General features: G+C 43.4%; 1 protein-coding gene across 1 annotated transcript in view; it reads left to right on the plus strand.

Moving 5' to 3' along the window:
• The window catches only part of LOC142255816 (C-Jun-amino-terminal kinase-interacting protein 4-like), a 665,059-nt gene that overhangs the window by 453,951 nt on the left and 183,171 nt on the right, over positions 1–27,937 (plus strand). The window contains exons 14-16 of the mRNA XM_075327263.1: positions 8,230–8,403; positions 10,272–10,401; positions 11,374–11,460. Coding sequence (XP_075183378.1) covers positions 8,230–8,403; positions 10,272–10,401; positions 11,374–11,460 — 391 coding nt within the window. The remainder of the gene's footprint in view (positions 1–8,229; positions 8,404–10,271; positions 10,402–11,373; positions 11,461–27,937) is intronic.

Consider the following 27,937-nt stretch of genomic DNA (forward strand, 5'->3'; position numbering starts at 1 on the left):
AGCCCGGATCCGAGCGGCTCGGCAGCCGGGTGAGCCCCGGGGCGGTACACACCATGTGACGCAGCCTATATGAATTAAAGGGAACCTGTCAGGTGCAATATGCACCCAGAACCATGAGTAGTTCTGGATGAATATTGCTAATCCCTGCCTAACCATCCCTGTATACACTAGCATAGATAAAGAGATCTATGGAAAAAGTATTTCTAAAGATCTTTTATCTTTTGCTAATGAGCGCGGGGACTAGTCCCAAGGGCGTTATATCCCCCCGACCAGTTCGTTCTATTAGCATGTTAGCATGCCCCCAAGGGCAATTCAGCGGCACAAGCGGTGACACGCTTACCTGCGTTCGCTGTGACCACGCTTCTGAATGCTGGGCACTTTCGGTCATGCGCAGTATGAAGCCGGGTGTACGCGTCCCGGCTTCAGAGAGGTATACTGTGCATGACTGGAAGTGCCCAGCATTCAGAAGCGCGGTCACAACGAACGCAGGTATGCATGTCACCGCTGGTGATGTTGAATTGAATAGCATGTTAGCACGCCCCTGTGGTTGTACTTGACTCGCCCACCCCAGGGCTATGGGACACCCGGTGCCGGGCCGGACTAGTCCGGGGGTCGTCAGTGGTGGCGGGGCCCGGCTCCGTGGCCCTGGTGGGTGTCAGTTAAATATGGCTGATGAATTAAAGTTTGTGTTCGTGACGCCACCTGTGGTATGCGGCTATTAAGCCGCCGCTGCGGTGTGAGGCCTCCGGGGTGATGATATGGCAGCAATGGTGGTACTGCTCCCCACAGGTGGAGCAATGCCCCGGGGCACTGTTGGTGCTCCTGAGAGTCTATGGTGTAGTGGAAGTCCAAGCGGCTAAAATAACAGAGACCACTCCAAGGGTGCAGTTCAAGTTCTTTACTCACAATTCTTGTCAAGGCCGGCAGGAACCCTTGGACTGCTGGGACCACTGTCAGGGACCTCCGCCGTTTCTGGGTGATTCTTGGAGCAAAATCCGGTGCCCTTCTCTTAAGTGTCTCTGTCTTCCGCTGTCTTCCTAAGCCTTGCCTTTTTGTAGGGTAAACCTGGCTTGGCCTCCACAACAGCCTCCAGGCTGGGGGGTCACCTGTCGGCTGATTACCCCTTTTCTAGAGGTGCTGCTGTGGGCTGTGGCCCGGGGAGTTTACAACTTTCCCTGGGCCTCGGTTTTTACTGTTTGGAGATGATTTTTCACTCCTCCGGTTTCTAGGGACCGTCCCCTGTTGCAGCTTGATCCCTCCACGATGTTCCTGTGGAACAGGCCACCGCAGCTCTACAGCTACCCGTGGCCCTGGGACCCCTTCTGTTCCCTGCTTGGTGGCACCTGGACCCTCTGAGTCCCAGGATCTTCACCAGGAAGCGTCTCTTTCTTCGTTTCAGCTCCTGACTGACTTGGAGCTCTCTTTCCTTTCACTTCTCCTCCTTGCCTGCCTCCTGCAGGCCTCCTTCTCCTTTCCCACCCTCTCTCTAACTGCTCACTCTAGACTTTCCTTTCTGTGTCTGCCCTCATGTGGCTCCTCCCACCTCCCCAGTTGCTCTGATCTACCCTATAGGAGCAGGGATGGGTCTTACGGCCCCTCCCAGCATGCAGCATGGGAGGGTAACTGCCACTATCCCTGGTCCCAGTGTGTTCCTAGCAATGGGTGTAGTGTAGATTTACCAGGGGACCGGTGTTCACTCCCTTCCTCACCCAGAATGGGCATCACACCGCTGGATGGGGTGCAATGACCTGTGGCGACGGAAGCCTCAGGGGCGCCACATACTAACATGCTAAGAGGGCGGCTAGTCTGGGGATAGAACGCCCTTGGGGCTAGTCCCTGTACTCATTAGCATATCATAATGGATCTTTAGAAATACATTTTCTAAACATCCATTTATCTATGCTAGTATAGGCTGGAACACTTAGGCAGGAATTAGTAATATGCACCCAGAAATGCACGTGGTTCTGGGTGCATATTGCACCTTACAGGTTCCCTTTAAGGCCAGATCATTCTAATCTGAGCCTGGTGCAGAGTGCCCCAACAGTGCCTGTTGCAGGAAGCCCTTGCAGAGTCTAGTACAGGGTGCCCTTGCAGATCCTGGCGCAGAGTACCCGAACAATGTAATAATCTGCTGGGCATTCTTTCTCTTCTTACTGAGCACTTTTTGAGGTGCAAAGAATGTGGAGAGCATCAAATCCAGGATGAGGACGTGGTGGTGCAGCTGCTGCAGGCAGAAGACCTGGTCGATCTGTGCCTGCTATGTGCTCAAATGAAACCTTTTCCTATGGTTCATGAAGGTGTTGGGAATTTCATATGCCTGTGTACCGCTGCCCAAATGGTTAGGCCAGAAGAAGTAGAGTTGGTTTTAGATTGGATGGCTGAGTGTGCCTCCAGTTCCTTTGCCTTGTCTTCTACCCAGTCCCCTGCTGAAAGGGCAAGGCTTGCACCTACAGCCCATGGGCATCTGTATTCCACCTCACTCCCTTTCAAATTAGCCAAGCTGTCTGAGCCCTGAGTCATGCAGCAGTCACTTCAGCTTCTTGATGACTTTGCTAGCAGGGGTTCTGTGGGCCATCCATCTAGCCCTGACCCTGAAGTGGAAGAGAGTGAGAGCACTGATACCCAACCACTTGTTGTGTTTGAGGATGAGTATGTGGGAAGGCTGGTGCACAAGGTCAGCAGACCACCACAGAACATATCTGATGATGACAAAGCAAGGTGCCAACTTCTGCAGCTTTATGCTGTGTGCAGACCAGCAAGAAGGGCAGGGGTCAGGATTGGTGGAAGATGATGTGAGGGATGATGAGGTCCTTGACCTCACATGCAGCAAAAGCCATCCTAGTGATGTGTTCAGTTCGGAGAAAGACGCGATGGTAACGCTGACCCAGAATCACAGCAAAAGAGGGATCAGGGTGGTGCAAAAGCACAGTTGCCAGACCCTAGTCAGAACGTTGGGTGCTAAGGAGATCTCTGGTGTGCCATTTATTCACGCAATGTGCTGACGACAAAAGACATGTGGTTTGCACTCTGCGCCATCAGAGCCTGAAGCAAAGCATAAATGTTTTGAACCTGAGCACTACCTGCATGACGAGGCATCTGAATAATAAGTTCAAGGTGCAGTGGAGTACTCGCCTGAAAAAACAGGAAAGATCTGAGGCTCCCAATGCTCCCTCTTCTTCAGCGGTCTTGGCCTCTTCTTTGCACTCATGATCAACAGGGCCACCTACCTCCCCGCACAGAGAGGATGTGACAGCACCACCAGGAGTATCACCTTGTATATCCTCACCATCCCATGGAGGCATTCAACTGTCCTTCCCCCAAACCCTGGAGAAAAAGAGGAAGCACCCCACTACCCACCCACAAGCCTGAATGATAGCATTTCAAAATTCCTGGCCTTAAAATGTCGGCCTTTAAAAACTTATGTTAGCGGCTGTCCCGCAGTACATTGCTCCAAACTGCCACTTCTTTTCCAGGCCATCCCGGCCCTACAGAAACATTTTGCGGAAAAAAAATCAGGTGTGCACTACGCAATGCCAACAGTAGCAAGGTTAAGGACCAGTAAGCACGGACAGGGACATTACATCTCCCTAACTTCCCACAGGGTAAATATAGTGGCAGATAAACCAGAGGCGGAAGGCATTTTAGCATATATCCTACCACCACCAAGGATTACTGGACATTTCTCTGTCCATGTTGCCTTCTCCTCCTACTCCACTTCCTCCACCTCCTTCTCATCCAGACGCGTAACCCGTGCACCACCACTTCAGCTCAGCCAGGGGGAAACCACAACAGGCTGAAACTAATCTGTGTGGAGGAAAAATCCCACATTGCGCAGGAGCTGTGGTCGGGAGTCAAACAACAGACCAATAAGGGGTTGGTGTTGCTGAAGCTCAAGCCCGGCCTGGTGTGCGATAATGGGCAAAATTTTGTAGAAGCTCTGGGCTAGCCAATTTAACACACATGCCTCACCTGGTGCATGTGCTGATTTTGATGGTGCAGAGCTTCCTGAAAAATTATCCCACTATGTCAGAGCTGCTGCAAAAAGTGCAGGCTGTCTGTACTCGCTGTCAGTGTTCTCACCCTCCTGGTGCTTGCCTGTCTTTGCTGAAGCGTCACTTCTGCCTTCCCAATCATCACCTTATATGGGTGGAATTCTGCCTTGCATATGTTGTAGAGGCTGTGAACAGCAGGCAATAGTGCAGTTTCAGCTGCAGCACACACAGGTGAATCACTCTGTAGAACACCACTTCAGGACCAATGAGTGGGCGTCCATGTGGGACGTGTGGGCTGTCTTGTGTTGCTTTGAGTACTCTACAAACATGGGCAGCGCTGATAACAACACCATCATCAGCGTTAATATCCCACTTCTATGCCTCCTAGAAAAAAACACTTCAGGCAATGATGGATGAGGTGGTGGCACAGGAGGAAGAGAAGGAGGACCAAGGACCATTCAAATGCTTATCAGGCCAATCATCCACATATGGCTCGGAAGGTGCTTTCCTGTACCAACAGTAGCCAGGTACACAATTGTCCAGCCAGGGGCCAATTTGTGAGGATGGGGATGAGGAGGAACAGTGTTTATAGCAGGATGGCAATCAAAGCCGCTTACGGGCATCACTGGAGCATTGCTGGGGGATACAAAGGACACAGACTATTACCTTCCACTGAGGACAGCTTGTCATTGCTTCTGCGCAGCCTGGGATATGTGAGGGAATACATGCTGCTGTGCCTGCGCAACGACTGCCGAGTTGCCTTGTACCGTAGGAACGTGTGCTTAGCACAGCAGGAGGTGTGATCACAGACCAGTGCATCCACCTGTCCACGGCAAACGTGAGCAAGCTCACATTGTTTAAAATGCACCAGGCGTGGATTCAACAAGAATTGTCCTTACCTTTTGCTGACTAGAGAAGTATAGCAGCCACCCCCAGCCACTGTTATACTCCACCGCAGTTTGTTTTTTCTATTTGCCATTCTCAATGATTTGGCGCCTCCCCAATTAAAAAAACAAAAAGTGTTGGCTACCTCCTCCTTCACCTTTTCCAGCTACACCGCCACGTTCACCTCCTCCTCAACCCCCATCTCCACTTGGATCGCCACCTCCTGATTCAAGATTATTTTTTTATTTTATACTATTTTTTTTTTTTTTTTTATTCTATGTTATGTTAAGTAATTTCCCTGTCCACATTTGTTTGCAGGGCGATTGTCCTGCTCTTACCCTCAATATGCTTCCTCTTGCAGCACTCTAGCCCTTACTATCACCATTTTACAGCGCACAAGTTCGAGTCCCCATTGAGTATTATGGGGTTCAGGGTCAAGTTTGGGTCAAGTTCGAGGACCGAACCAAACTTTTAACTAAAGTCCACGTAAACCCAAGCATCCCTAGTCCTGATATGTGTGAGTCTCATCTCTTTAATATGTACATTTTGTCAGGAACACAAGTCACACAGACCATCATCCTTCCTTATCTGGTGGCTTCACACTGTCACATGTAGGCTGAGCAAGCATACAGGTGCGACTGTTTGGTCTGTTCTAATGCCTGTTAGTTATTTCATAACATTCAATAGAAATAGTATGAATAAATCAAATTGAGGGGGATACTCAGAGATTCCGTACTCCACATACATGTTGCCCCCCCAGGAGGGACCCCTATTTATCAGCCATTTTTCACATATCCTGTGAAGATGCGACAACTGTGTGATATGAAAATACTTCTTTAAAATGAAATGTAGACCAAGAGTAGTTAAAGACTTGCACATAAATGTTATTTTCTGAATAAATATTGATATGCGTTTAAATGCACTTTTCTATGGAACCTTAGCTTTCTATACTTATTTTCTTAAAGCAAATGAAAATTAGGCAGCGTTTTCCATGGGACTAAGGCCTATGTAAATGAGTTCTCTATTCAGTGCTAAAAATATTTTGGCACAGTCTGCTGTTCAAAAAGAATGAGGTATATGATAACTCAGCTTATATTAACTATTGCTTGGCAACAAAACAAACCTCTTGGATGTATAAAGTGTATATAAAGCCTACATTTAAGTACACAGTGAGGCTGGTTACAGCTTGCATGCTATTTTCTTTTTAACATTTGCTCATCGACCTCCTACATAAGCTGCCCTTTAGTTTATATAAGGTTAATATTTGTTCTCTCAGATGATTTTCCGTTGTAGATAAGCTTCTGTTACTTGCTCATTCCTTAATTTACTAAATATGGAACATTCTAATGGCTTTTCTCTCCTATGAACGGAAGTGTATTTGGCATTTTAATGCAAAATTGCTATGTTATGCAAATAGCCTGTTTAGAAGGAAGAGGACTTGTTCTGTGGTGCCACCTATTGGATATGGTAATCCTGAAAGTCAGAACAGACTATTTAATGAGCCTTTCCAAATGGCATAGAGTAAGAAGCCAAACAAGAAACTCCTTGTGCGCACACATGTTTCAGGGTGTTGCCCCTCCTCAGTTCAAAGCAGGATATCTGATTTGGCTAGGTAAGAGGCCTCTGACTGTGGGTTTAAGTTTCTCTTTGTGGAGAGTGACAAGCCATTGTAAGGAGTCTTATAGGCCATGCAATACTATGTTATGTTCCATGACTTCATTCTATTCTGTTTTGGTCTACTTTTCTGAACTATACATCTCTTGCGGCTGTGATGGGGCATCGAAGTGCAGCAGACAAGTGCCTGCTGTACTTTTCAGATTGGCTGTTAAAAGGGTTGTCTGATATCTATAATGCCCTTTTTTATTTTTATTATTATTATTTATTATTATAGCGCCATTTATTCCATGGCGCTTTACAGTGAAAGAGGGTATACATACAACAATCATTAACAGTACATAACAGACTGGTATAGGAGGAGAGAGGACCCTGCCCGCGAGGGCTCACAATCTATAGGGAATGGGTGATGGTACAATAGGTAAGGACAGAGCTAGTTGCACAGTGGTGTACTGGACTGAGGGTTATTGTAGGTTGTAGGTTTGTTGGAAGAGATGGGTCTTGAGGTTCCTCTTGAAGCTTTCTATGGTAGGGGAGAGTCTGATATGCTGTGGTAGAGCGTTCCAGAGAATGGGGGAGGCACGGGAGAAATCTTGTACGTGATTGTGGGAAGAGGAGATAAGAGAGGAGTAGAGAAGGAGATCTTGTGATTATCTGAGGTTGCGTGCAGGTAGGTACCGGGAGACTAGGTCACAGATGTAAGGAGGAGAAAGGTTGTGGATGACTTTTTATGTCATGGTTAATGTTTTGAACTGGAGTCATTGGGCGATGGGAAGCCAGTGAAGGGATTGGCAGAGTGGCGAGGCTAGGGAATAGTGAGGGGAGAGGTGGATTAAGCAGGCCGCAGAGTTTAGGATAGATTGGAGGGGTGCAAGAGTGTTGGAAGGGAGGCCAGAGAGCAGGAGGTTGCAGTAGTCGAGGCGGGAGATGATGAGGGCATGCACTAATGTTTTTGCTGATTCTTGGTTAAGGAAAGCACGGATCCGGGAGATATTTTTGAGTTGTAGTCTGCATGATGTGAAGAGGGCTTGGATGTGTGGCTTGAAGGATAGAGCAGAGTCTAAAATTTCAATGTTTAACTACTAACTATTTTTGTAATTTGCTTAAATTTAAAATTCCCTGCTAATCTGTTTTTTATTTTCTTTACTTTCTGTGACCATTTGTTTGAGGTCCGCCTCAAACAGAATGTTACAGGAGGAGATTTTTATAGTCTCTTCCTGCAAGTCATCAGGGGGTGGCACTGCGGTCGCGCACCACAGCTACTGTCTCCGCCATTTCCTCATGATATTCGGAATCAATCCGGGTAATGGAGGCAGAGAAAATGACCACAGAGCTGCAACTTCTATCACAATCGCCACAGTTATTCTACCAGTACCGCTACACATCTCTTGTGGCTGCTGCCACACAGCTTCTGTTCCTCCACCTCTTTCAGTGAAACGAGCTATCATCAAGGGGCAGATGGATGCAGGTTGAGTGACAGCAGCACCATCCCACAGTTTCTGTCATTGCTTTGAAACAAATACTCATCAGGGACAGTGCTGCTTTTACTCACCCTTCATCTACCATCCCCTGATGACAATTCCAGACTCATACGCTCATTTTTTCCTTTTCCAATACAACAAATTGAAGAACTGAACCTTCTTTTGCGGTCTAATTTTTCCTACCCTTTTAACAAGTGTCATTGTGGTATGTTCATGCTTGTTGTATCTTGTCTTAAAATAACAATTTTTATTTACAGATTTGACAGATTATTTAGTTCTTCTACTGGACCACAAGGGAAAACCGTAACACCACCGCCAACATCATCCATGAGACTTAACCGATCCGAGTCTTCTGCTGCGATGTTCTCTGCTGGTGGAAACCGTGTTATACGAAGTCAGACTGTGAATTTTTATATGCCTAATACCTCAGAGTAAGTAGCTTGTTTTTCTACTTTTAAAATTAATCAACTTTTTTTCTCACATTATTGTTACCACTTTTACTGCAACATTGAGAGAGAGAGAGAGATATGATTTTTTTTCTTTTATTTCACATAAAGGATTTTTTGGGTGTTTGTGTTTATTTACGTCCACTTACAGATTAGTAATGGGGGGTGTCTCATAGATGTCTGCCATCACTAACCTAGGGCTTAGTGGCAGATATGGGCTGCCATTAACTCCTTATTACCTCGATTCCCACCGCACCAGGGTAATCGGAAAGAAACTGTGGCATCTAATGGATGCGGCAATTCCGGGCAGCTGCTGTCTGATATTTTTAGTCTGGGGGATTCCCAATAACGTGGATCTCCCCAGCCTGAGAATACCGGCCCATAGCTGTGAGGCTTTATCTTCACTGGGTATCAAAATTGGAAGAGGACTGCACTCCTTTTTTTTTTTTTTTTTTTTAATTATTTTTTTTACTGTACGATATGGACCCGCCCACCAGCGGCTGTGATTGCTTGCAGTCAGATAGCTGTCACTCAGCGTGGGGGCACGTCTGACTGCAACCAATCACAGACGTCGGTGGGCAGCCTGTGATTGGTGAATATGCATGAGCCTAATGAGCGGGTCCGACAAAAGCAGAGAGCGGTGTGACATCCGCGCTGGTGATCGGTGAGTATGAAGCGGAGAGGGAGAGAGAGACTCAGAAATGGTTGAAATAATGCTGTGAAATCGAACTCAAACCATCAGTGTGAATATACCTGCGGGTTAGCAGCATTATTTATTGACAACATTGAAGTCAATGGGTAAAAAATGCTGCTATACCGGAATCCATAATTGACATGCTGCAGAATTTTTCTGCATCCGAAACAGATCGAAACCGGATGGAAATAAACCGCCGTGTGTGCACAGCAAATAAAAAATGTAGATTTTTTTTAAAAAAAAACCCCCAAAAAACGCATCAAAAACTGCAGCGTGTGCACAGGGCCTTAGAGACTAGCATTGAGAAAGTGACTATTGAGTCACACAAGATACTGTGTGAGCCAATAAGTCGGAATTGTGGTTCCAAAGAGAATCACACCTTCGCTGGAAACTGGAAAAATAATTCAATCAGTGAGTAAAATACATAGATGTTGGTTAGGAATACTATTTTTGCTAAGATTTTTCCAGGATCTTTAGTTAAAAAAAAAATGAAAAAAAATCAGGTAGTGACTTTGTTTAACTTGGTTTACTAAGCATTGCGTCTTTTAAGTCTCATTCGAATGTCCGTGTGGCACGTGTGTGTTGTATCTGGGTTTTTTTCACAGATACAGCACGGACACATTAAAATCCATATTTCACATATCCATGTTTTTATAAGGACATATGTTTTGCTTGGATACACGGAGGCATGACCATTTTTTCATGTCAGCATGGAAGGCAAATGCTAATACAAGTCTTGGGTCCATGAAAAAAATGTACAGCAGACGGATGACATCCAGGTGCCTTCAGTGTGCTCTATGTGTTTAACATTAAAAAGTATCGGAGAAGCTTTGTCACTTCTTTGTTTTGTTTTTTTTTATTCATCTGCGAAAATGGTAAAACTGATGGTAAAACGGACACGTACACTGCTACCAAACACTGACAGCAGTATAATTTTTTTCACATATGTGGCCTTGTGGTGGAATTGTAACAATGCACTAATCATGCAGCTTGAATGTATCTCTTATGTTTATTACTATAAGTATAATTGCAACTCTGCAATGAGAAAATATAAAGTTACAACTATAGAGATTAGCATGGTTACAAAAATTATGATTTGTTCAGCCTGAAACAAAAACTGCAGTATTAATGGTTTGTAAATGAATGTGCTTTCTACCAGTGATATTGATGCTGTGTCTTTACGAGGAAAGAAACATGAACATTATCGTCAGATTCGTTCTCACATCTGGAAGGAGCATGGGAGAGCACAGATTCATGGCTGGAGTATTCCTCCTGTTTTAAAGAACTTGGTCAGTAGGAATTGCTTTAAAGTTTTAATCCAGGAGCCTACAAATACTTGGGGTTGTGCAATAAACCTTTATTTTAACAATACTGCAGACTTAGATAGGCCAACTTGCCACCCTGTTGAGATATTGCTATTCATTAAAGGGAATCTGTTATTTGGCAGCTTTCTTCAGAGCCTGGATGCACAAATTCAGCACTGTAGGTTTTACTCTGTGTTGCAGCATTTAAGAGACAATCTGATTTGAAAAGCCGGCTGAGGACTATGTGTCTCGAGTGTGTCTCAATTTGTCTCCACACAGATCCATTCTGACAGGTCTCTGTATCTACACACACACAGTGGTACAAACCTATCAGTCTAGTGGAGTGTGGTGTAAAGAAGTTGCCTTGGAATGGCCTCAGACTAGTCAGCTGATTCATCAAGACCGCTGTTGTTCACTCCAGTTTTGATAAGGGAATGTATTAAACTCAGATACTCTTGATTCATTAAGAAACATACTGTCCTCTTAATGAATCAGGAGCATCTGTAAAGTTGCATGCGCCTCTCTCCACAAGGACTGGAGGAAGATTTCTGACATAAGGTATACTGCAGCTCATCATGAATTAAGGAGCTGTGGTGTCCCACCCATTTTGCTAGAGCCCAGCAAAACTTGTTTGAAAAAGGCCAATGCCGCAACATTTTTTTCAACCTGTAATTGTGCAAATGAAATTATGACTTATCAGTGTTTTACATCAGATTTTGGCCATTTCCAGCGCTGCTTTGGTGCTCTGCTGCTTCATGTGACAGCAGCTTTAGATGCTTTCTTAATGTAAGCCTTCAAGAGCCTGCGTATCAGGCTTACGTTGAGATAGTTACTCTACCACAGAGAAGTTGCTGTATAAGTCATAGAAGTCATAATTGTTATCACATAATGCAGGAAAGGACAGGAGCGTCACTGGAATCTCTAATCTTATGAATGTCTGACTTTTGTTATCACTAGGGTGAATCTCAAGCAGAAAGTGAGCTAAGGAATGCTCCAGTACTTGTCCAACTTCGTCTCTTAGATCAGAAAGATCCCAGAACAAAGGTAAATGCCATTTTATTGTGTACACAGCTAAAGCAGACATCGGGAAAAGATATTTCCGCAGGAATTAAGATAAAAGGGTCTATTTGGGGTGAAGGGTGGGTATAATAAAATAAGAACCATTCCCTAACTGCTAACATCTCCACCCAGATATAGTTTACTTTGCCATAGTCAGACTGCTAATATCATAGCTAATATCAGCCTTGTCACTTGTGTAAAAGGGACATTCCCAAGGGACTGCACCCAAGAAAATACAGGCACAGGAAGGAATTTAGCTGCTTTTAATTTTATTCTCTCCACACCTACAGTCATGGCCAAAAGTTTTGAGAATGACACCAAAATTATATTTTCACATGATCTGTTGCCCTCTGGTTTTTAATTGTGTTTGTCTGATGTTTACATCACATACAGAAATATAATTGCAATCATATTATGAGTACCAAAAGGTTATATTGACAGTTAGAATGAGTTAATGCAGCAAGTCAATATTTGCAGTGTTGACCCTTCTTCTTCAGGACCTCTGCAATTTTCCCTTGCATGCTCTCAATCAACTTCTGGATCAAATCCTGACTGATAGCTGTCCATTCTTGCATAAGCAATGCTTGCATTTTGCCAGAATTTGTTGGTTTTTGTTTGTCCACCCGTCTCTTGATGATTGCCCACAAGTTCTCAATGGGATTAAGATCTGGGGAGTTTCCAGGCCATGGACCCAAAATCTCTATGTTTTGTTCCATGAGCCATTTAGTGATCACCTTTGCTTTATGGCAAGGTGCTCCATCATGCTGGAAAAGGCATTGTTGGGCGCCAAACTGCTCTTGGACAGTTGGGAGAAGTTGCTCTTGGAGGACATTCTGGTACCATTCTTTATTCATTGCTGTGTTTTTAGGCAAGACTGTGAGTGAGCCGATTCCCTTGGCTGAGAAGCAACCCTACACATGAATCGTTTCAGGATGCTTAACAGTTGGCATGAGACAAGACTGGTGATACCGCTCACCTCTTTTTCTCCTAATAAGCTGTTTTCCAGATGTCCCAAACAATCGAAAAGGGGATTCATCTGAGAAAATGACTTTACCCCAGTCCTCAGCAGTCCACTCCCTGTACCTTTTGCAGAATATCAGTCGGTCCCTGATGTTTTTTCTGGAGAGACGTGGCTTCTTTGCTGCCCTCCTTGAAACCAGGCATTGCTCAAGCAGTCTCCGTCTCACAGTGCGTGCAGAAGCACTCACACTAGCCTGCTGCCATTGCTGAGCTAGCTCGGCACTGCTGGTAGTCCGATCCTGCAGCTGAAACAATTTTAAGATACGGTCCTGGCGTTTGCTGGTCCTTCTTGGGCGCCCTGGAGCCTTTTTGGCAACAATGGAAACTCTCTCCTTGAAGTTCTTGATGATGCGATAGATTGTTGACTGAGGTGCAATCTTTGTAGCTGCGATACTGTTCCCTGTTAGGCCATTTTTGTGCAGAGCAATGATGGCTGCACGTGTTTCTTTAGAGATAACCATGGTTAACTGAAGAGAAACAATGATTCCAAGCACCAGCCTCCTTTTAAAGTGTCCAGTGGTGTCTTTCTTACTTAATCATGACTGATTGATCGCCAGCCCTGTCCTCATCAACACCCACACCTGTGTTAATGGAACAATCAATAAAACAATGTTAGCTGCTCTTTTTAAGGCAGGAATGCAATAATGTTGAAATGTGTTTTGGGGGTTAATGTTCATTTTCTTAGCCAATATTGACTTTGCAAGTAATTGCTGTTAAGCTGATCACTCTTTATGACATTCTGGAGTATATGCAAATTGCCATTAGAAAAACTTAAGCAGTAGACTTTGTAAAAATTAATATTTGTAGCATTCTCAAAACTTTTGGCCATGACTGTATAAAAAAAAAAAAAAGTTGAGTGCCTAAGTTACCAATGTTTTGCAATATGTAAAATATAACATGTTGTAGTACCCACACCAAAGCTAAGAACTGATGAGAAAGGGGCATAGTTAAAGGGGTATTCCGAGCTGATAAGAAAAGTTTGCAGTCAATTTATGTGCCTTAAGCCTGCTTTACACGTTGCAATTTCGCATTGCAACGCCCCCCATCGTATGTGCGGCACGTTCAATTTGTTGAACGTGCCGCACAAACGATTAACCCCCTGTCAGACGTACTTACCCGTCCATACGATGTGGGCGGTGAACGTCCACTTCCTGGAGTGGGAGGGACGTTCGGCGTCACATCGATGTCACACGGCAGCCGGCCAATAGAAACGGAGGGGCGGAGATGAGCGGGACGTAAACATCCCTCACACTAGCCCTAAGGGCTAAGCCACACGGCGAGAAAATCGGTGCGAGTGGAGTGCGATAAAACATCGCATTCCCCTCGGACCAATTCTAGCCTGTGTGTCAGCACACATGGGCGATTATTTTCTCAGCCCTAATCGGACTGAGAAAACAATCGCAGCATGCTGCGATTGTAATCCGAGACTCTTTCTCTCGCACCCATTCAAGTGAATGGGGCGAGAGAAAAATCGCACTGCACTCGCGGTACACCGGTGTACTGCCAGTGCAATGCGAGAATGGCTATAGCTGACTACGCAGGAGAGAGGGAGAGAAATCCCTCCCTCCCCTCCTGAGTGCCGGCCCGCCCCCCGCAGCTGAGGTCTGCTCGCACGAACGGACCTCAGTTGCAAGGACACAAGCATGAGACTCTGCTCTGCTGTACTGCCAGCACGAGCCGAGTCTCATGCAAGGGGATCGCAGTAATCCCCGTGTGGCCCCAGCCTAAGGATCTAAATCGCATAATTGCAGTCACGTGACCTCCCTCGTGGATGGGGTTTACAGGGGATTATTGACAGGGAGCGTATTGCACTGCAGACTTGTTTTCTCTGCCTGGAAAACTCATTTAACCCTTTTACGTTTAAATACAGCATTTTTCAGAATGCATTTCTACACTGAACAAAACAATAAACGCAACACTTTAGTTTTTGCTCCCATTTTTCATGAGGTGAACGCAAAGATTTAAGACTTATTTCTAAATGCCCAAAAGGCCTTTTTCTTTCAAATATTATTCACAAATTTATCTAAATCTGTGTTAGTGAGTACTTCTTACCCAAGATAATCCATCAAGATGTTGATTAGACAGCAGGATTATTAGGCTAGGTTCGCACACTGCGTCTTTTTGACGCTGCGTTTTTGTGTGTTTTTGGCCGCTAAAAATGCACAAAAACGCACCTGCGTCGAAAAAACGCATAAAAAAACGCATGCGTTTTTGCCGCGATTTGGTGCGTTTTTGGCTGCGTTTTGCTGCGTTTTTGATCTCTGCGTTTTGCTGCGTTTTTCCAATGCATTGCATGGGGGGAAAACGCAGAAAAACGCAGGAAAGAACTGACATGTCCATTTTTTTTTTTTAACTCAAAAACGCAGGTAAAAAAACAGATGTGTGCGGACAGCAAAAATGAAAACTCATAGACTTTGCTGGGGAAGCAAAGTCCTGCAGTTTTGAGGCCAAAAACGCACCCGAAAAAACGCACTGTGCGCACATAGCCTTACACAGGTGTGCCTTACTCTGGCTGCAAAAAAAAATTCACTCCTAAAAAATGAAGTTTTATCACACAGCACAATGCCACATATGTAGCACATTTTGAGTGAGCGTGCAATTGGCATGCTGACTGCAGGAATGTCCACCAGATCTGTTGCTTGTGAATTTAATATTAATTTGTCTACCATATGTAGTCTCGAAAGGTGATTTAAGAGAATTTGGCAGAACATCTAACCGGCCTCACAACCGCAAACCATGTGTATTCACGCCAACTCAGGACCTCCACCACCAGCAGCTTCACCTCCAAGATCGTCTCAGACCAGCCCCCTGGACAGCGGCTGCAACAATTAGTTTGCATAACCATAGAATTTCTGCACAAACAGAAACCGTCCCAGGGAAGCTTATTTGCATGCTCATCAGACTCCTCAAGGTGTCCACCTGACTGCAGTTTGTGGGTACTCACATTTGATGGTGTCTCACACGTTGAAGAGGTGTTCTCTTTGAATGAATCCAAGTTTTCACTGTACAGGGCAGATGGCAGACTGTGTGTATGATGTTGTTTGGGTGAGCAGTTTGCTGATGTCAACGTTGTGAATCAAGTGGTCCATGGTGGTGGTGGTGTTATGGACGACAAACACAGGTGGATCTGCATATACGACAGTGTGTTCAAATTCCTGTCAATATTCAGCAGCTTCACACTACCATTGAAGAGGCGTGGACTGACATTACACAGGCCACAATCAACAACCTGATCAACTCTATGTAAAGCTGATGTGTTGCACTGCATGAGGGAAATGGTGGTCACACCAGATACTGACTGATTTTCTGACAACCCCACCCCCCACACCTCCAATAGTGTAAAACAGCACATTTTAGAGTGTCCTTTTATTGTGGTCTGTCTGAGGCACAATAGTGCAATACTCATGCTGTTTAATTCAGCATCTTGATATTTCACACCTGTGAGGTGGATAGATTACATTGGCAAAGGAGAAGTGCTCACTAACACATGTATAAAAAAATTTGTGAACAATATTTGAGAGAAAGAGAAAAAGGGTTTTTTGTGTTTATAGAAAAAGTCTTAGAACTTTGCGTTCAGCTCATGAAAAACAGGAGCAAAAACAAAAGTGTTGCATTTATATTTTTGTTCAGTGCTTTCACATCAGCGTTTTTTTTTGCCTGTAGGCAAAAAAACGCAAACCACATATGACCGGATCCTGTGGATTGAATGTGCAACGCATGCAGCCACAATTGTTCTTTTACCAGATCCTTCTACTTGTTATAGCTGCTGCGATGGATCCAGCGGGACACAGAATTTATCGGCCGGCACTGGAGTCAGCTGATCGAGAGTCAGCTGAACTCCTGATCTCACAGCCCACACATGCTGCAATGGATGCAGGTTAACAGCAGTCATTGCCTGCTGCCGATCACGTGTGACCGTGTGCGGGATGTATGGTCAGGAGTTAAGCTGAGTTCAGATCAGCTCAGGACTCCATTGTCGGCCAATTACTTGCTCTGTGTCACCACTGCATTCATCGCAGCGTGTGCGGGCTGTGAAATACAGCTAAGTTCGGCCGGCACTGAAGTCAACTGGTCTGAATTCAGCTGAACTTCTGACCTCATATCAGCAGAACAAGTAATCAGATCAGCTGATTCCAGTGTCGGACGATTACTTGTCCTGTGTCCCACTGCATCCATCGCAGAGTGTGCGGGCTGGAGTTCAGCTGAGTTCAGATCAGCGGACTCCAGTGCTGGCCAAACTCAGCTGACCTCACAGCCCGCACACGCTGCGATGGATGCAGCGGGACAAAGAACAAGTAATCAGCCAACACTGAAGTCAGGTGATCTGATTACTTGCTCTCCTGCCTGTGTGGTCAGGAGCAGGGATGAGTGAGCAGTAAAATACTCGGGTGCTCGGTGGGTGAAGCCCATGTCGATTTTTATTTATTTTTTTTAGTCATTAAAAAATAAAAAAAAAAAAAACAAAAACAACCCCAAACACATAACTCTAATGTCAGGGGTAAAAAAAACCCGACGTGGGCTTCGCCATATTTTTGTATGCTAGCCAGGTACAGCAGGCAGCTGCACCCAACACCCAGCTGCCTATTTGTACCCGGTTGGGAACCAAAAATATAGGGAAGCCCTTTTTTTAATTATTTCATGAATTTTATGAAATAATTAAAAAAAAAGAAACAAAAAACGACGTGGGCTTCGCCCAATTTTTGTGTCCGGCCAGGTACAACTAGGCAGCTGGGGATTGTAATCCGCAGCGCAGGGCGGCCCAAGCTTTCTGCCCCCCCCACCCCCTGCTGCGAATTGCAGTCCGCAGCCACCCCAGAAAATGGCACTTTCATAGAAGTGCCATCTTCTGGCGCTGTATTCAACTCTCCAGCGGCCCTGGTGGCGGGTGGCACGCTGGGTAATAAGGGTTTAATACCAGCTTTGTTTTACCAGCTGGTATAAAGCCTGAGATTCTTAATCTCAGGGCAAGTTTGACCTGGCCATTAAGAATCTCCAATAAAGGCTTGAAAAAAAAACATCACACAGAGAAAAAATACTTTATTAGAAATAAATACACAGACACACTTAGGGACTTCATGTTTATTACTCCCTCTCACCCCACCACAATCTTTGTCCTCTGTCTGTGAGAATGAGAGAGAGATTTCTGGACTGACCATGCCAGGCTGCTTTCTGGGCATGCTCAGTACAGAAAACAGGATCCTGTCTATCATGATCTGGCGACTTCCGGTACAGCAGGTTCCGGCTCCCATTGAAATATATTGCAGGTACCGCTGCAATCTAACGGATCCATTGATTTGCAGTATTTTGCCGGAGGACAAAAACGCTGCAAGTAGCGGTTTTGAAAAAAGGTAAAATACCGCAAAGCATCGGATCCAGTGTGTGCCGCACGCATCCGCATATTGCCGCGATTCCATTGCAAATGCATTGAAATTACAACGCATTTGTAAAGGATCTGGCTTTGCGAAAAAAAATTACATTCATGCTGCAGTTAAAAAAAAAAAAATGCTGATGTGAAAGCACCCTAAGTCGCATACTTTAGACAGGTCACAGCCACCTACTAAATGGAGTGGAACAAATTCATTAATGTCGCACCCTTAATTTTTGTGTTCCACAGAAAGATACCAATTATGCAAAATTCAACCTTGCTATGTGGTATTTAACACATTGACCTCCATTTAAAATTGAAAGCGCACTTATTCACCTCCCAGATGGGCATAATTCCAATGTTGTCAGCGATGTGCCTACCGGTGATTATAGGTCATCATATTCTAGAAAACATTGCAGCTATTGGGTTGCAAAGTCACATGAGCACTGGCAGACACAGTGCTGATAATGCTCACACAGCACTGGTCGGGGAGGTGAGTAAAATATATGCTGTTTTTACATTACATGGGGCACTGTTTAATTTAAGAATGTGATTGTCCAACTAGTGGCCACCTTCTTTAAAGGAAACCTGTTAGCTAGTTTTTACACTCCAAATTAAGGTATATAAAATCTTTTTTTTTTTTTTGCTTTAGAAATACTTATTTCCGTTTTTGTGCACTTGCAAACTTTCCAGCATCTCTCCCTATATCCCCACACTCTGCCTGTCTTCTGTCAGCAACTGTCAGCGACTCTTTTCTTCCCTGACCAAGATCTTGTGCAGGCGCCCTCAGTCTGTGTGGGGTACACCGCTGCAGATGAAGAGTCCGTCTCTCGCAACATCAGCAGGACCTTATGGCACATCTCAAAAATGGAAACCAGTATTGCCCCTATCCTCAGTGGTTTTTCTGTCCTTAGGGGCATGATGAGGTTTACTGGGGTGCTGTGGCCAGTGAGCAGTCACTCCATAAAATTTTAGTTTTTTAAGTAGCCAGGCAGCAGAGGTTCATCGCGCTGCCTTCTTCCTCAACATGCTGCTCCCATTTCCTCTGGGAGTGTTACCACTCCATTTTCCTGCTGCTAAGGCCAATAATGAATAGTGGTAAGATGGGGTCCTCCTGTAGCTCCCCAGCCTCCCTATTCCTACCCTTACAAGCCAGCGTATGGTGCATGCACGCTGGAGATGACAATTGACATCGGCTCTTTCTTGTTATGTCACTTCCGGAAGCATTTCACCTTGAAACACACAACAGTTTTTCGGCCATCTAGGGGGAAAGCATGGTATCAACAAGAGGAGAATGCCTATTGCCTTTGGGGTGTCCTCCTCGTGGCTTGTCAAAATTCTTCAAAAAGCATTATTATGGGGGATTTCAACTATCCAGACATACAGTGGGACATAGAATCTTCTGGTTCTGCTAAAAGCTGTAAGTTCTTATCTACCATTCAAGACCATTTCCTCTCTCAGATGGTAGGTGAACCGACCAGGGGAGATAATTTGCTAGATCTGGTCCTGTCAAATAGACCGGATACAATTTCAGATCTACAGGTCTGGGAGCACTTGGGCACCAGCGATCATAATATGGTAAGCTTCGACATAATATTCAATAGAACATTTCAAAGGGGGAATGCTAAAACCTGGAATTTTAGGAAAGCTGATTTCAACAAATTAAGGGAAGAGCTTAAATGTGTAGATTGGGACAGAGTCATGGTAACTGGGGATACCGAACATAAATGGGGTAAGTTTAAGGATATACTACTAGAGTCCTGTAAAAAACGTATACCCTCTGGTAATAAAATGTCCAGGAATAAAAAGATAGTAGGTAATTGGATTATCGGTCTGGCGAGCGCTGACAATGCACAGGTTCCGTTAAGATTAAAGTTGTTTTATTGTTAAAATATTTCAGAATGCTCCTGTTATTCAGATAATACAACGCGTTTCAGCAATACATCAATGCTTTCCTCAGGTATAACAGGAGTAATTCTCGAGCAATAAATATATAGGGGTTGCACAGGTGGTGTTCTTGTGGGTGTGCCATTAATTAGAACTTTTGTTTCCTTTATACAAAATATAGTGAGATAAAATTTATTTAGTTTCATAATAAGATAGTTGTTAAAAAGATAGTTGTTAAAAATCCTTTTAAGGGTATTAGGTATATAGTATAAATAAAATCTATAGTATATAGTAAAATTTATTATATGATGAAAATTATTTGAATTAAAATTAATAAAATTTTATAATTTTTTAAAATTCCGTTTCAGAGTTTTATTTTTCCCTTGTATGTTTCATTAAATTGTGTTCTCTATGTTTCTACTGTGTTTATTTTTCTACTATATATGTATGTATTATAATATCTTTATAAATGAAATTCCTTTAAGGATTTTTCTTATTTTCTCTTAAAGGGATTTTTTTCTCTTAAAGGGATTTTTTTCCCTAAAAGGGATTTTTTACTACAGGAATCAGACATTTAGTAATCTTATCTGGCTACATTGTCCAATGTTAAATTGTGTCCTTCTGGGGCTAGAGTGCCCAGTTTGAAAATCCAAAAACTTTCTCTCCTGGTTAATTTCATTATTGCTTCTGGGTCTTTATTATCGACGGAGTCTATAATGATGAGGGTCATCTTTGTGTGATCCCTGTTGTGGGATTATACATCATTATAGACTCCGTCGATAATAAAGACCCAGAAGCAATAATGAAATTAACCAGGAGAGAAAGTTTTTGGATTTTCAAACTGGGCACTCTAGCCCCAGAAGGACACAATTTAACATTGGACAATGTAGCCAGATAAGATTACTAAATGTCTGATTCCTGTAGTAAAAAATCCCTTTTAGGGAAAAAAATCCCTTTAAGAGAAAAAAATCCCTTTAAGAGAAAATAAGAAAAATCCTTAAAGGAATTTCATTTATAAAGATATTATAATACATACATATATAGTAGAAAAATAAACACAGTAGAAACATAGAGAACACAATTTTAATGAAACATACAAGGGAAAAATAAAACTCTGAAACGGAATTTTAAAAAATTATAAAATTTTTTAATTTTAATTCAAATAATTTTCATCATATAATAAATTTTACTATATACTATAGATTTTATTTATACTATATACCTAATACCCTTAAAAGGATTTTTAACAACTATCTTTTTAACAACTATCTTATTATGAAACTAAATAAATTTTATCTCACTATATTTTGTATAACGGAAACAAAAGTTCTAATTAATGGCACACCCACAAGAACACCACCTGTGCAACCCCTATATATTTATTGCTCGAGAATTACTCCTGTTATACCTGAGGAAAGCATTGATGTATTGCTGAAACGCGTTGTATTATCTGAATAACAGGAGCATTCTGAAATATTTTAACAATAAAACAACTTTAATCTTAACGGAACCTGTGCATTGTCAGCGCTCGCCAGACCGATAATCCAATTACCTACTACATGCACACTCCCTTCTGAGGGATTCGGTCAGAGCTGCAGCAAGACATAGGCACTCCATTTCGTGGAAGTGAAACCCTCAGCTGGAGAACGGTGGATCGCTGTAACACTCCAGAACCCAGAGTGCCGGGGATTTCAGGAGGAACCAGCGGTCCTGAATCCGGACATCTCCAACAAAGATCACGATCTAACAGGATCGCTACCAAGGCTTCAAACCCCCAATCCATATTAGATCGGAGGATCTATACAACCAACACCGGGGTTGTGCGAGGGCGCACAACCTCACCAGGTGAGCAAACTCTTATTCCTCTAAATTTAATCTTAGACCCGCGGGTACTTCTCATAGGCGCTACTTTCTCTTTTTTAGTGACTCCAGGAATAAAAAGAAACCACTATGGATAAATAAGACTGTACAAAGTATAATAAAACAAAAACAAAGGGTGTTTAAAATCTTAAAGGCTGAGAATACAGAAATAGCATTGCAGGAGTATAAAGATATCAATAGGCAATGCAAAAAAGAAATCAAACAAGCAAAACTAGCTACTGAAACAAAAATCGCCAATGACATTAAAATAAATCCCAAAATCTTTTATAAATACATTAATGCCACAAGGAAAACAAAGGATAGTATCGGACCCTTAAAATATAATAACAAGTTAGTTATAGAGGACAAACAAAAGACTGAGATATTAAATAGGCATTTCTCATCTGTATTCACCAAGGAACTGACTGTACCAGGGATCATTCAACAAGTGAAAAATCAAAGTTCACCACCCGATATAATTAATTTAACACAAGATGAAGTACGCCTACGTCTGATTAAATTAAACATTGACAAATCCCCAGGGCCAGATGGCATTCATCCACGAATATTGAGGGAATTGAGCTCCGTAATCGACAGACCGCTGTATCTCATCTTTTTAGACTCACTTGTAACAGGGTTGGTGCCTCAGGATTGGAGGATTGCTGATGTGGTACCGATATTTAAGAAAGGTAAGAGGGTAGATCCAGGCAACTACCGTCCAGTAAGCCTGACATCAGTAGTATGCAAAGTTTTTGAGGGCATTTTAAGGGATGACATGCAAAAATATATTGCAGAAAATAATATGATAACTGACAAACAGCATGGATTCATGAAAGATAAGTCGTGTCTAACCAACCTGTTGGGGTTCTATGAGGGGGTAAGTGCAAACCTGGATATTGGTAATGCAGCTGATGTGATTTATTTGGACTTTACAAAGGCATTTGATACTGTACCACATAATAGCCTTATACTAAAGCTCCAGAAGCAAGGACTAGGGGACACAATATGCAACTGGGTAAGGAATTGGCTAAAAGATAGGAAACAAAGAGTAGTCATAAATGCTACATTCTCTAAATGGGCTATAGTCAGCAGTGGGGTGCCGCAGGGATCTGTGCTAGGACCAATTCTTTTTACTCTCTTTATTAATGACCTTGTGGATGGGATTGATAGTACAGTGTCAGTCTTTGCCGATGACACCAAACTATGTAGGATATTAAAAACTGACCTGGATAGTACAATATTACAAAAAGATCTGGATAAGATGTCAGAATGGGCAGATACTTGGCAAATGAGATTTAATGTTGATAAATGTAAAGTAATGCACCTAGGACGGAGTAATCCTATAGCTGCGTATACATTAAATGGAAGTAAACTCGGGACTACAGAACAGGAGAAGGACTTGGGTATTCTCATTACAAATAAGCTGAGCAGCAGCACTCAATGTCAAGCAGCAGCTGCTAAAGCAAACAAGATTTTAGGGTGTATAAAAAGAGAGATTAGATCCCGTGATCCCAACGTATTGTTACCCCTCTATAAATCACTTGTAAGGCCACATCTGGAATACGGGATCCAGTTTTGGGCTCCACATTTTAAAAAGGACATTCAGAAGTTAGAGGCAGTTCAAAGGCGGGCAACTAGACTATTACAAGGAATGGAAGGCCTCCCATATGATGGCAGATTGAAAAAGTTAGATATGTTTAGCTTAGAAAAAAGACGTCTCAGAGGAGATCTCATTTATATGTATAAATACATGTGTGGTCAATATAAAGGACTGGCACATAACTTATTTCTTCCGAAAACAATACTAAGGACCAGGGGGCACTCACTGCGAGTGGAAGAAAAGCGATTCCGACACCTAAATAGGAAAGGGTTCTTTACAGTTAGAGCGGTCAGACTGTGGAATGCCCTACCACAAGAGGTAGTAATGGCAGATACTATAACAGCTTTTAAAAAAGGGCTGGATGATTTCCTCAGTACACAAAACATTGTTGGTTATAAATGACTTAGTGACTAAATGTAGAACTGGTGGAGGAAGGTTGAACTAGATGGACCTAGGTCTTTTTTCAACCTAAGTAACTATGTAAGAGTTGCATCCAATGGATGCCCACTGCACTGGGTCACTGTCACTTTACAATAAGTGACCCTAACAAGAAGACAATCTAAGGTAAGACCAATTCATTATTGCCAAAGAAGGTGCGGCTTCTCTTCACTTTGCATCTTAAAAGCACAGTGCCAAACTAGGCCCAGCACATTATCCTGGGGTGGGAGCCTCATTTTGGATGTAGGATATGGTGATTACCACCACCATCCATTTCTGTCAGGAGGACAAGGAGCCTACACCAAAAATGGTCCAAGTCTAGTGGCCATAGATGTGCCATTTGTAACAAGAACCTCCCATCCTCACAAAAAAAAAAAATTGTGTCAGGAGTTCACAGGAAAAGTTGAGAGTAGTAAAGGGCGAATAGTGAAATATTCAGGTTCAGATTATTCATACCAAAAATGTAGCACTATGCCAGTATTCATCACACATAACAAACCTAATGCAAGTCAATGAGGAACTTGAGTATTTTTCTTTGAAATCTTCAAGACAATTGCTCGGGTTCCCTATTGACTTGCATGAGATCTGTTATTTGTGATAAATACTGGAGTAGTACTAAGTATTCAGTAGAAATAATCCAAATGCTAATATTTCACTATACAGCCATCACTAGTTGTGAACGAAAAACCCTCTCCAAAAGTGGATTTAAGGGGAATGGAAGGTCTGGAAATCCAGACTTCTCTTGCCACCTTTTACCACTCAGTTTCTCTGACAACTCCTGTGACCAAAAAGAGGAAGATCTCTTTAGTGGAAAGTTCAGACTCAGAAGAAGCCAACACATCGATTCCCGAGGATTGGCTGGAGGAAGATAAATTAATCCTGACTCAGAACTTTGACCAGGGGCATAATTTTTTTTCGAAGACATGGAGGAACTCCTAACTGCAGTAAGGAATACAGTGGAAGTATAGAAAGTCCAAGATGACATATTTGTAGAATTGAAATAAGATTGTGTTCCTGGTTCATTACAATATCCACAGTTTAACTCTAGAGGAGTAGGATTTCCCATAAAAGTGTTTGGTTATTCAGGGTGATCCAAAAGGAAGTTTTCCGTTAGAAGAAAAGATAGCTAAGGCTTGGTTTGAAATTCCCAAAACTTATATCCAGATCCCTAAGGTGGCTAGAAAAATTACACTTTCCATTTGATTCCTCATAACTCAAAGATGCTATGGATCGTAAGATGGGTAGCTTCTTAATGAAAATCTAGGAAACATCTGCAGTCTCATTAACAACATATGTGGCATCCACCTGCGTGGCAATGTCTTTCTAATGAATGAATCAACTCACCTAAACATTGGGCACTGTCAGAGAAGATTAATTAGCTTCTTTACCTCTCCAGAAGGCTACAGGGTTCCTAGCATACACCTCAGGAGAGTCAGGATAGCTGCTAGATCCTCTGTTTTATAAAAAATGACTAGACGAATAATGTGGCTAAAAATATGAAACGTAGCTATCATATCCAAGGCCAAGCTTTGCTCTACTCCGTTTAAGAGTGAATATGTATTTGACTCTACTCTAGATGAACTACTAGAAAAGGCATTTGATTTAAAAAAAACGCTACCTGAGGCAAAAGTTATGTGGAGATCTTTTCATCCACCACAGATCCAGCCTCCACAATACAGAGGCAAGGGGATGCTGGAGCTACCCCAAAGGGGAAAAGGGTAGGAATATTTTTGAAACCTTGTGCCGAGATAAACTGACGGCAGACATGTAGAGGCAGAATCTCAAACTTCCTTGCCCAGTGGCAAATTATTTCTTCAGACCAAAGAGTCCTGGAATCCATTGAAAAGGCAGTGAAGATAGAATTTTGCTTGTACCCTACATAAAATGTAAAAATATTTGTAGACCGCTATTAAGTCTCCTCTCAGTTTTCTCTCTTGGATTGTTTAGCTTGTAAAAGAGAAGACTGAGAGGAGACTTAATAGCTGTCTACAAATATCTTAAAGGTTGTCACACTGTAGAGGGATCAGTTTTATTCTCATTTTCACAAGGAAAGACTAGAAGCAATGGGATGAAACTGATGGGGAGGAGACACAGATTAGATATTAGAAAAACTTTTTGACAGTGAGGGTGATCAATGAGTGGAACAGGCTGCCATGAGAGGTGGTGAGTTCTCCTTCAATGGAAGTCTTTAAAAAGAGGTTGGACGGACATCTGTCTTGGATGATTTAGTGAATCCTGCTTTGAGCAGGGCTTTGGACTAGTTGACCAAGGAGGTCCCTTCCAACTCTACCATTCTATGATTCTATGAAATAACCTTACAGAAGGTTCTGATGTTTGAGATTCAAGATTTGCAAATGTCAGGCGTAATTTCACTAGTTCCAGAGCTAGAGCATGGCAAAGGTCATTATTCTAGCTGCTTTCTAATAAAAAAAAAGTGGAGCCTGTGGAGACATGAAGGGTCAGTGGGTGCTCTCAGCCGCTGGCCCGGCCGCTTTTAGAAAGACCACATGGACCAGGGCTCATCCCAACTGAAAGCCCAAACTCCTTACTCGTGGGCAGAACACTACTCAGACAACACAGGGTGCAGGAACCACAATATTTAAACTTTATGGGATCCCCAACAGTCAAAGGCATATAACACAAAACCATGCAAATCACACGATGTAACCGGCAACAAAGTCTTACCTTTTCGCTGGCTCACCAGGGAGTAGAATATTAATGCCTTTGGAGCTTCCAGGGCCACATACCGAAAACCAGCAGCACCCTGCTTTTGGCAGGCATCCATCCACCTAGAATAGGATAGTGACAAGCATAGGAAGCTTCATGAGCACAGCATAGGTAAACATATCGACACAACCTCAGTTTCTTCCAGCCGAATTCTAGAATCCTTGGCGTTGCTCCTGCGCAACATAATCCCGTTTGATTCCCTAGACGGCGCCGAAGTGCCTAAGCTGGGTAATAGACTTCGAATCTGGATTGAAACCCCTAGATTTAAAGCATGTAACCAAAGAACCACCTGGTGACTCCAACAGTCCCTTTTTATATTTCCTGGGCACTCATTCCAGGGTATGTGGTCTTACCGGATTGGTGGAGTAAGGCTGTGCTCTTATTCGGTGGCATTCCAATCCGCATAGTTAATTCTGTAGGATTCTCAACAGAGTTAGGTAAACAGAGAGGCTGGGGGGAAGTTACATTAAATTAGCAATCCCCATTCTGAGACAATGGCTGGCTCTGATAGTCCTGGGGAACACAATGGCTCAACAAACACCAAGTAACACACCACAGGGATACAGGTCTGACTAATTAAGAATATTAACCATTGACAGGCATGTTACAGGGCCATGTCTCACATGCTTCCCCTTTCTTAATTAGCCAGATGAGAAACTGCTGAATCTTGACGTTCACTATTGATGGGGCTTCCAGACGTGATAACCTCTGATCATCCCTGTCCTCTTCTTGGGCTGATATGTCGACATCTTCGTAATCTTTGCCCTTTCAGTGGTGAATTTAGCAACATGGGCTCCCATCTATACACCTCCCCCTTATTGCCTTTCCCAGGTTGTGCAGCCGCACTGCTGTCAAGCTTTATGCTGGGTACACGAGTTTGGCTTTCTCAAACGCCTTTTGAAAGACCGCATGGACCAGGGCTCATCCCAACTGAAAGCCCAATCTCCTTACCTGTGAGCAGAACACAACTCGGACAACACACGGGGTTCAGGAACCACAATAATTAAACTTTATTTGATCCCCAACAGTCAACGGCATGTAACACACAACCATGCAAATCACACGAGGTAACAGGCAACAGAGTCTCGCCCTTCCGCTGGCTCACCAGGGAGTAGAATATTCATATCTTCAGAGCTTCCAGGGCCACATAACCCAAACCAGCAGCACCATGCTTTTGACAGGCACCCACTGAGAACAGGATAGTGACAAGCATAGGAAGCTTCACGAGCACAGCAAAGTCTGTAGCCATGTAACAGTATTGTCCCAACCTGGGTTTCTTCCAGCCGAATTCTAGATTAATTGGCGGTACTCCTGCACAATATAATCCAGTTTGATTCCCTAGGCAGCGCCGAAAGCATGTAGCCAAAGAACCACTTAGGGACTTCAACAGTCCCTTTTTATATTGCCCAGGCACTCATTATTAACCCCCCAAACACCCCTGCAGGTCTGAAGTTATCCACACAAGATCCCATGGCAATTCAGCTCTCATGCATCTGCATCTCAGTGAGCACCATAGAACATGACTGCCCGCTGTGAGTGCAGACAGACAATAACTGAGCCATGAT

This window comes from Anomaloglossus baeobatrachus, chromosome 11 (assembly GCF_048569485.1).
Source record: "Anomaloglossus baeobatrachus isolate aAnoBae1 chromosome 11, aAnoBae1.hap1, whole genome shotgun sequence".
Lineage (NCBI taxonomy): Eukaryota > Metazoa > Chordata > Amphibia > Anura > Aromobatidae > Anomaloglossus > Anomaloglossus baeobatrachus.